Source organism: Phaseolus vulgaris, chromosome 7 (assembly GCF_051622355.1).
Source record: "Phaseolus vulgaris cultivar YP4 chromosome 7, ASM5162235v1, whole genome shotgun sequence".
In the NCBI taxonomy this organism is placed as follows: domain Eukaryota; kingdom Viridiplantae; phylum Streptophyta; class Magnoliopsida; order Fabales; family Fabaceae; genus Phaseolus; species Phaseolus vulgaris.
This window is the reverse complement of record NC_143504.1, coordinates 44,994,823-45,005,601: the sequence shown is the minus strand read 5'-3', so window position 1 is coordinate 45,005,601 and position 10,779 is coordinate 44,994,823. Positions and strand designations below refer to the sequence as shown.

The following is a 10,779-nucleotide window of genomic DNA, read 5'->3' as shown; positions in this document are numbered from 1 at the left end:
TTCAAAATATCCATATTTTTCATTAGAAGAATATTAATAATTGAAAGTTTAAGTTCAGCTTTATAATTATTATTTTTTCTTTCAGATAATGTTTCAATTAGAAAAGAAATAGAATAGATTTCCAAAATATATTTATGGAGTAAATTCCCTATCTAGCACCATTTACACTTTTATTTCCCTAACTAGCACCCTTTTGCTTTTATTTCCCTATCTAGCACCCTTTTGTTTTTATTTCCCTATCTAGCACCCTTTTATTTTTTATTTCCCTATCTAGCACTATTTTAAAAATAAATAAATAAATAAAAAATTATTATTATTTTGATAATTTTAATTTTGAATGCATTAAAAAATAAGTATTTTTAATGTTTAAAATAGTTAGAAATATAATTAATGAATAAAGAAATGATTTTTTACAAAATAAAAAAAATTAAAAATGTTTAGTTTAAAATTATTTTTTTAAAAATGAAGAAAATAAGAAATTAAACCCTACAACAACATAAAAGTTTAATCTATAAACATAATATTATTATTGATGATGTAATCATGTTAATTTCAAATAAAAAATACAGGACATAATTATAAAAAACCCAAAGTCAATTAGTATTAATTAATAGAGGACACACAAATAATATTGAAGTGTTTACCCTAAATGCAAAATCCTAAAAAAAAAAACTAATGCAAATGTTATACTTAATGCTTAAAAAATGAGAATAAAAAAATGCAAAAATAAATAAGTATAGAAAATAAAAACAACAATAATAAAATAAAAACAAAAATAAATAAACAATGACAGAAAAAAATAATAACTAAAAACATATAAGATATAAAATAAAGGAAAAACAAAATAAGATAAATATACAAGATATAAAAAAAATCCAAACAAGATAAAGATAAGAAATATAAGACGATACTAAATAAGTAGATGTTGATCATAAAAAATAAAATGAAAGATGATCATTCATTTAATATTTTCTGTACATTAAATAGTTTGTGCGAAATGAAACATAATTAAGGACAAAAAAAACACAATCTAATAATGTTGGGACATGTTCTTTTTGTGTGTTCTGGTGTTTGACAATATGAACATTTTTTTGTTCGATCATGTTGTTCTCTTATGTCAATATCAGTCTTTATTCGACTTGACTTAGGTCTCCCCTTTGAGGTTATTTTCATGTCGGAACTTGGACATAATATTTAACTGGTGTATGCAGACCAATACTCTTCATTTTTTAGTTCCATCAAATAGTCTTTCGTAACATGAAAGATCTATTGCAATGTTGCTGTTTTTATTTTCTATATTTATTTACATTTTTCTTCTTTTCATTTTTAAGCATTAAGTGTAGTAATTGCATTAGTTTTTTTTAGGATTTTGCATTTAGGGTAGATAGACACTTCAATATTATTTGTGCGTTCAATATTAATTAATACTAATTGACTTTGATTTTTTTATAATTATGTCCTGTATTTTTTACTTGAAATTAACATGATTACATCATCAATAATAATAAAAATAAATACTAATTTATGTTTATAGATTCAACTTTTATGTTGTTGTAGAGTTTAATTTTTTATTTTATTCATTCTTAAAAAAAATTTAAACTAAACATTTTCAATTTATTACTTTTTTATTTTTATTTTGTAAAAACTCATTTATTTATTCATTAATTATATTTCTAACTATTTTAAACATTAAAAATACTTATTTTTTAATGTATTCAAAATTAAAATTATAAAAAAAATTAATTTATTATTTATTTATTTATTTTTGAAATGGTGTTAGATAGAGAAATAAAAAATAAAAGGATGTTAGACAGAGAAATAAAAACAAAAGGGTGCTAATAGGGAAATAAAAACAAAATGGTGCTAGATAGGGAAATAAAAGTGTAAATGGTGCTAGATAGGGAATTGAGCCACATTTATGTGCATAATAATAATAATACATAAAAGATAATGATACTTAGCTGAGAATTTTACCGTTTATATTTTATTACAATTATTAATAGTCAAGATATATTAATCTCTAACAAATATTTTTTTTTTGTCTTTTATTTATATACTATGCTTTTTTTTTTCCTTTGATATCTCAATTATTGAAATATGGACAACAAATTATACAAAAGAATGTTAGTTAAGGTTATATTTGTCTATATGCCTATTTAAACCTTTATTTATTACTTTCGTTAATAATGTAAATGAATTAATGTGTGAAGAATTATGAAGGCAATCTAATAAAAAGATGTACCTATCTTGCAAAAAGATGTTATCACATTTCTAATCTAGGTATAATTTTAATTTTTGAACATAACATAGAGAAATTCTCTTAACATCACAAACTGCAAACACTAATTGAAAAAGTAAGTCATCTTGCATTGTTTATGTGACAAGTCATAGTTTTATAATGTATAGAGATATTTTTTAAGTAGGTCGGGAAGTTAGACAAGGTGGTAGTCTTAAAAATGATAATGGTTGCAAAAGTCAAAAAATTCAAAGTTTATTTTATTTGAAAATGTTTTTTTAAAAATTAAATTTTTATTTTATTTGTAATATATATATATATATTTTATTTTATTTTTATGTTTTGAATTTATACATAAGTTTTTTTTTCTATAAATATTTTCAAGTTTATCTAATGAAAAATTATAGGACATCAGTGGTAAAAGAGAAATAATTTTTTTAATTATAATTTTTTATTATGATTTTTCGTAATGTTTTGAGGTATGACATTTGTTTCATAGGAAAATAAAGTAATATTAATTTAATACAAGAAGTATTTTGAATTAGGTTAACTATAGTAAGGTGTACCTGCCTTAAGCTGATTTGAGTTTAACAAATATTTTTATCCAAATTATTAATGAAAGTTGATTTTATTAGATTAATTAAAAAAAATTAACAACTTGGTCTTCTCTAACAATATTATATAAAAACAAGGCAAATATAAAGATAAATAGAAGAATAATAGAATTAAAGGAAATTAGTGAATAGTTTTAAAAGTTACATAACATACAAATCATACAATAATTGGACAATATAAAATCATAGAAATATATCTTGTACTTTTTTGCTGAAATTTGAGCTTGAGTTTATCTAAATTGATCTGAGTGTTCAAAACAACTTTAGCCATTGTTATTAATAATTTTAAAATCCAAAACAAATCAATAATTCAATCTAATTCATATTTTTCTCTTCATTTGATGGAATCATGAGATGAATCCATCCTCATTAATTTAGTAATATAACATAAAAGTCATCTTAAGGATCTCCGATATTTATATTCGCAATAAAGTATTGTTCTTTGTGTACAATGCACACATGTATACAATATTATTTTTTATAATTATAAAAACATAAATTAATAATTAAAATTGTATATTTAACTAAGAGGGAATATATAATAACTTTTTTTAAATAGATTGTGTATCTTATTAAGTAAAAATAAATAATTAAGTTATCTAATTAAATTGACATTAAAGATACTTATAGAAAAATTTATTTTTTTATAGAATGATAAAGATAAAAGTATAAATTCCATTAATTGAATGTAATTCTTATGAGTGATGATAGACTAATGAAGAGATAGGACCTCTGGAATTCCCAGTCCAAGTCATAGTTATTGCAGGGATTAATCAAATTTTATGAAAAATATGGCATTGGTGTTTTAAAAGCAACAGTATAATAAGTTATGGATGTGGCTGTATGATTTGTTCATGATCCAATCCAGGAATAGGAGAGCACAAAGGTATTTTTGTAGCATCTTTTATTATGAAGGATATTTACTTTTATTCAACTATTATTTTAAAAGTCTAAGCCAATATTCATTATTTTTTATTTATGCTTAACATTTATGTTCAAGCCAATAGTAACAAGAAGATGAACTGGTTTTGTATATTAATTCAATATAACCAATCCCTGTGGAGTGATTTAGTTGAAAGGATCTACAATTCTAAAGATGATGAGTTAAACCCTAGCCGAAGTTGTAGTTGAATCTTAAACTTACTTTTCTAAATAGTAACACCTGCCATAAATACTAGCTGCATCTTAATTTCTCTACCTCCCCCACACTCTGGCATGGCGGCCCTGTCGTTTTCTTGCTCCATTTTTTTTTCTATTATCACACTTTTTCTTTTCATTTCTTTCTTGTTATCTGTAAATCCGTGTCCTTTCTTCTAAGTAATTACTAAAACAAATGCTAAAGAAACACATTTATTTATTTATTTTTATCTTTCTAACCCTATTTAACCAGTTTTAGAAGCCAATTCCCAGGAATCATAGTTCACTTTAACTATGTTTTTTTTTAGTGAGAAGAAGACAAAAGATGAATGATTGGTTGCGATTCCTTGCCCTTTTGTTCTTCTTATATATATATATATATATATATATATATATATATATACCTAGAAAAGATAATATGTACGTTGAAATCTTTGTTAAAAGGAACCAGAAAATGTAAGGATTAGGAATTTAATTTCGTAGTTGGGTAACATTTATTAATTAATCAATTAATTAATTAATTGATTGATTTATACGTCTATCTTCTATTCCACGTCCTGTGTTGGTAGGGAAGTACAGAGAAGTTAGGTTCTAGTCCACAAGGTGACATCGCACCCAGAGAAGGGGAGAAAAAATGCCACGTCGCGCAATGAGAGCCGCTGATGCAGGCTGGTAATCCAACGCTTGTCATTATTTCTCCACCAACCCCCTTCACTTCCCCTTGTGCATCGTTACCACCCTTTATACCCACCTACCAGACACCAACGCTCCAGATTTGCTTCGGCCCTAACACTCTCCGTTATATATAACCCCTTCATGAACAAGGCTAATCATTCACCACATTACGCACTACTTTTCCTCTCTCCGTCTCCTCATTCCTTCATTTAAATCTGCTTCCCCACTCACCTACCCAAACGCGCCACTAACTCACATGGACGCAACGCCCAATGGAAAAGACGCTTTCTGCGTCACTGCCGCCAATGCCGCGGGGGACCCGCTCAACTGGGCCGCTGCGGCGGAGGCGCTCTCGGGCAGTCACCTCGACGAGGTCAAGCGCATGGTCGCCGAGTACCGCAAGCCCGCGGTGCGCCTCGGCGGTCAGACGCTCACCATCGCTCAGGTAGCGGCCACTGCGGCGCACGACCAGGGTCTCAAGGTGGAGCTGGCGGAGTCCGCCAGGGCCTGCGTCAAGGCCAGCAGTGACTGGGTGATGGAGAGCATGGACAAGGGGACTGACAGTTACGGTGTCACCACCGGGTTCGGTGCAACCTCCCACCGCCGTACCAAACAAGGTGGCGCCTTGCAGAAGGAGCTTATCAGGTCACTATAATCTACAAAATCTCTCTCTCTCTCTCTCTTTCTGTATGCATTACATTATTACACATGCTCATCTGCAACTGGTGTTGCACCTCGTGAATCAACGCAAGAAAATAGCATATTTTCTACCACATCTTTCAACATGACATGTATATATATAAACACAACAATTTGTGTATTACATATTAAATTTGTTTTTTTCTTGTCTTGCGATCTTACGAATGATGTTAAAACTTATTTCACTAGTAACATCTCTTTCTTGTATGGTTCTATCGAACCTGTAACTGTAGTGCAGCATCGTGAAGGAAAATTGCATGATCATGTATCATAAAATGAAAAAAAAAACATATTATTTTACATAAATTAATTTCACAACAAGATTGTTTTAACATCGTTTGTTGTAATGTTTGAAAAATAAGAAATGTGTGAAAAAAATTGAAGGATGTTGTGTTTAATATATAATATATACTAATAGTAAAATTTGTTTTTTCTACTTTCTCTGAACTTTTCTTCCCTCTTTGCCTTGTACCCATCCCACACCCTCTTTCATTATGAGAAATAATTAAAGATGGACGATCTAATTAATATTATATGAACGTTTTTTTATTATTCTTCTTTTATTCCCTTATATATTATTATTCCGTTGTTATTTTTCTGTTTCTGTTGCCCATTCATCATTTTCTATTGCCCACCATGCGTCTTATACTTTATTTTATTACTGCTTTCATTTCTCTTAAGTAAATTATTGTTGCTCGGCTACCTAAAATATTCACCACCTAATTAACGAATTTAAATGAAATATTATTCATTGTTTCTCATAGTTGAGAAAAGAGGTGGATAAGTTGGCTCACCTAACACAGGAAATTTGGTAATATTTTCTTTTATTAGAGAGAGTTGTTTCTTATACTAAAAAAAATTAGTTTAGTATGCTATATTTATTTTTACTTTTAATTCTAGTTATATATGTTTTTTTTCCTAATATAGTAAGAATTTTGAAAAGTTTCTGGAACAACTGTTCAAACCTTCATACAATTTTAGATAAATTTTTTATAAAAAATAAAAACTCTTCAGACAAATAATTGATATAAAAATATATTATAATAATAATTATGTGTATCTATAATAATATTTATGATAATTTCTGAGCTATTTTAAAATATATTTGGTGAACAAATAATAAACGCGGTTTTAATAATTTGTTGGGTGGTAAATTAAAAGAACACGTGCTGGCATTCAAAGAGAGTTGTATTGTCTGAATCGGATACTACCCTGATCTGGACTCGAGATCCTATTGAGTCGAAACGGCCGAGTGGCGAGTTAACTCATTAAATGATAACACGACGCACGTGCGCGAGGTTGGTGAGACTGCCAAGCCCTCCAACCTTTCCTAGTCCTAACACTCCATCTTTGACTTCTTAGCTTCTCAATTTTCTAATTTATTTTTTGTCCTAATTTATTACACCCAATCAATTCAATTTTTTAATTTTTTGTATTTTTTTATGACATCAGCACACTAATAATGTCAATTATTTATTTTTCGTTTTTCCCCTATTTTATCATGGTGTCTGTTCCAAAAGAATTATGTCTTTTCTTGGTTTTGTATGTTGATGTCCTCACCTAATTCCCCACCCAACTACATCATATCTTTTATTAATTTATAAAAAAGTTCATAATTCTTAATCTTTTTTTTTGTTCTTCTTTCAGGTTTTTGAATGCTGGGATATTTGGCAATGGTACAGAGTCCAACTGCACCCTACCCCACACTGCAACTAGAGCAGCTATGCTTGTGAGAGTGAACACTCTTCTCCAAGGGTACTCAGGAATTAGATTTGAAATTTTGGAGGCCATCACCAAGCTTTTGAACAACAACATTACTCCATGTTTGCCACTAAGGGGTACAATTACAGCATCTGGTGATCTTGTACCTTTGTCATACATTGCCGGTTTGCTAACTGGTAGGCCAAACTCCAAGGCTGTTGGCCCCTCTGGAGAGATTCTGAATGCTAAGGAAGCCTTTGAATTGGCCAACATTGGTTCTGAGTTCTTTGAGTTGCAACCTAAGGAAGGTCTTGCCCTTGTGAATGGAACGGCTGTTGGCTCTGGCTTGGCCTCTATTGTTCTCTTTGAAGCAAACATCCTTGCCGTCTTGTCTGAAGTTATTTCAGCAATTTTTGCTGAAGTGATGCAAGGAAAGCCCGAGTTCACTGATCATTTGACTCATAAGCTAAAGCACCACCCTGGCCAGATTGAGGCTGCTGCTATTATGGAGCACATTTTGGATGGAAGCTCTTACATCAAAGCTGCTAAGAAGTTGCATGAGATTGATCCTTTGCAGAAACCCAAACAAGATCGCTATGCCCTTAGAACTTCACCCCAATGGCTTGGTCCTCAAATTGAAGTGATCAGGTTTTCTACCAAGTCAATTGAGAGGGAGATCAACTCAGTCAATGACAACCCTTTGATTGATGTGTCTAGGAACAAGGCCTTGCATGGTGGTAACTTCCAAGGAACTCCAATTGGAGTCTCCATGGATAACACCCGTTTGGCTATTGCTTCAATTGGAAAACTCATGTTTGCTCAATTCTCTGAGCTTGTCAATGACTATTACAATAATGGGTTGCCTTCTAATCTCACTGCCAGCAGAAACCCCAGCTTGGATTATGGTTTCAAGGGAGCTGAAATTGCCATGGCATCTTACTGCTCTGAACTCCAATATTTGGCTAACCCCGTAACCAGCCATGTCCAAAGCGCCGAGCAACACAACCAAGATGTGAACTCTTTGGGATTGATTTCATCTAGGAAAACCAATGAGGCTATTGAGATCCTCAAGTTAATGTCTTCAACTTTCCTCGTTGCACTTTGCCAGGCCATTGACTTGAGGCATTTGGAGGAGAATTTGAAGAACACTGTGAAGAATGTTGTGAGCCAGGTTGCCAAGAGGACTCTCACCACAGGTGTCAATGGAGAACTCCACCCTTCAAGATTTTGTGAGAAAGACTTGTTGAAAGTTGTTGAAAGGGAGTACACATTTGCCTACATTGACGACCCTTGCAGTGGCACATACCCCTTGATGCAAAAACTAAGGCAAGTGCTTGTGGACTATGCATTGGCCAATGGAGAGAACGAGAAAAACTTGAACACGTCAATCTTCCAAAAGATTGCATCATTTGAGGAGGAGTTGAAGACCCTCTTGCCTAAGGAAGTGGAAGGTGCAAGACTTGCATATGAGAACGACCAATGTGCAATTCCCAACAAGATCAAGGATTGTAGATCTTACCCCTTGTACAAGTTTGTGAGAGAGGAGTTAGGGACATCGTTGCTGACTGGTGAAAAGGTGATCTCACCGGGTGAAGAGTGTGACAAAGTGTTCAGTGCTATGTGCCAAGGAAAAATCATTGATCCTCTCTTGGAATGCCTTGGAGAGTGGAATGGTGCTCCTCTTCCAATTTGTTAGTTCGTCATTTTATGTTTATTGGAGAGTGGTTTCTTTCTATATACGTATTTGTGTTGATAAGAATTTGGTTTGTCTGTAAGCCTGTGGCAAATCAATCCACATACAACTTTTCAGGCTTCCTTGATGTCAAGGAACGTGTAATTCATATTGTAATAGAATTCCATTTGTTTGCCATAGCTTTGAGTGCAACTGTTAATACATGCCTTCCATGTGAAGGATGTTTTCTCACGAATAATTCTTTTTCTGGATCAACTTTGGAAGAGGTTTTACATTTTTGTAATTATAGTTTTCCTAAACAAATGGAAAACTTCTAATACCTTCTTTTTTATTATAAACATAATTCATAATTTGTTACATATAACCGTTGAACGCAGTTGCACTGCACCGTCAATAGGAAAATATTTTGGCGCTCTATAAATTGGATGTGTGCTCTTCGTTTCCAAACAATGAGTGTGCTCTCCTAGGCATACAACACCATTGTATATAGAGAGCAAATGTTTATAAACTAAAAGCACCTAGCAAGAGCAAAAATCGGAGTATGTTTGTTCTTTTTTAGCTTCTGCATTTGTATGATCTGAATGCGCGTTTCTGTATTCTTTCATCATGTTTATATCATTATACTATCATTTGGTATGAAAAGTATTGTTAATCCTCTACCTTGTTTTTGTTGTAGTTGTCTTTTAAATTGAGGAGAAAGAGGATAATGTTTTTCTGTAATTAAAATGATATTTTTTTGCTGTTTAAATCATGCTAAAACAATTGAGTTTTATTTTCGAGTTTGCAAGTTGTAGATAGGATCAAACTGACTCGTTTTAAGGTAGAAGACAACTTAAAAATGCATGATTCATCGTTTTGTTGTTTATACGCCATTGGCACACATTAAACTTTATACCTTTAGATGTCATTATAAACAAGGGAAAATGTTTGGTTTAGTGATTAACACTAATGATTTGAATGTGTTATTCCCTATAGTTTACGGTTTATGGAAGGAAAAAATTCTTCTTCATTTGGACTGGATGGATATTTATTATGCTATAAAAAAAAAGAAGAATTACTGCCTATTATTAAGACCATCACTCAAGATACAATTTATCTTTATGAAACATGGGAAATGTCAAATCATCTCTCTATAATGTTCATAAAGACCACGTTTCTATTGGAATTGGAGGTTCTATTTGTTGAACAAGATGCTTTATGTTTCCAAATCCTAATGGAAAGCTTGAAGATCTTGTTGTTGTTGTGTGTGTGTCTAGTTGTTTGAAACTTGTTAATTCACTCCTTAAGTTGATCCAAGCTCAATTGAATCTTTAACATTTTGAAAAGATGGTTTTTTTTAAAAGGAAGCGAAATTTCAACAGGTTGAAATTTCGAATCAACAGGTTGAAATTTCGAATCAACAGGTTGTTTTGACACTTAGTAGATTTTAAAGCTTTGTCTTTGCCTTTGTCGTCAAACAAATTTTAACAAGTTAAAATTTCGAAACAACAGGTTATTTGACACTTGATGATTTTTGCATGCTGTCAAATAACATTCAATCGGTTATTTCGAAAATCAACCGACTGTTTTGCTTAAAACCTTAACATAATGATGTTAGGTGGTTTTTCTGTTTTAAATGATTCCAACTGCTTTTGGGCTTTTGTTGTAACTGTTTTAACCATTTGATTGAAAGATAAAAAGGTGGTTTTACGCTCCTATGCATTAACTAAGTAAAAGAGATAAATCAAAAACAGTTTTGAAGTTTTGAAAGATCTTTGGATCATCTCAAGTGTGGAATAGGATTGGGTCTTGTATTCTGATCTTTGATCTTGTGATTTACCGAGGTATTTTCTATTCCCTTCCTTCTTAATAATTGTAATTTTGTATTGGTGTTGCCAAGAAGTGTTGTGTGTTCTTAAGGGGATCAAGATCAACATTCTTGGAGTGGTGTGTGATTGCAAAGAGGGTGAGTAGGCTTTGTGGGATTCAAAATCACCTCTTTGCGGTTGTGTAAGTTGTAATCTGTGATTGATTACATAGTGGAT

At 31.4% G+C, this 10,779-nt stretch overlaps 1 protein-coding gene across 1 annotated transcript; it reads left to right on the top strand.

The window, feature by feature from the left end:
- The first annotated feature begins 4,546 nt into the window (after nt 1-4,546).
- LOC137828852 (phenylalanine ammonia-lyase class 2) lies at nt 4,547-9,010 on the top strand. Its single transcript, XM_068635590.2, has 2 exons — nt 4,547-5,307; nt 7,009-9,010. Exons 1-2 carry the CDS (start codon nt 4,919-4,921, stop codon nt 8,756-8,758), a joined length of 2,139 nt encoding a protein of 712 aa, XP_068491691.1. The 5' UTR covers nt 4,547-4,918; the 3' UTR covers nt 8,759-9,010.
- The last annotated feature ends 1,769 nt before the right edge of the window (nt 9,011-10,779 follow it).

What these genes read in the sequence shown, in the direction of transcription:
- LOC137828852 (XM_068635590.2), top strand. Translation starts at nt 4,919, where the DNA reads ATGGACGCAACGCCCAATGGAAAAGACGCTTTCTGCGTCACTGCCGCC. An exon ending in TTGCAGAAGGAGCTTATCAG is followed by an intron (nt 5,308 to 7,008) that starts GTCACTATAATC and finishes TTCTTCTTTCAG; the next exon opens with GTTTTTGAATGCTGGGATAT.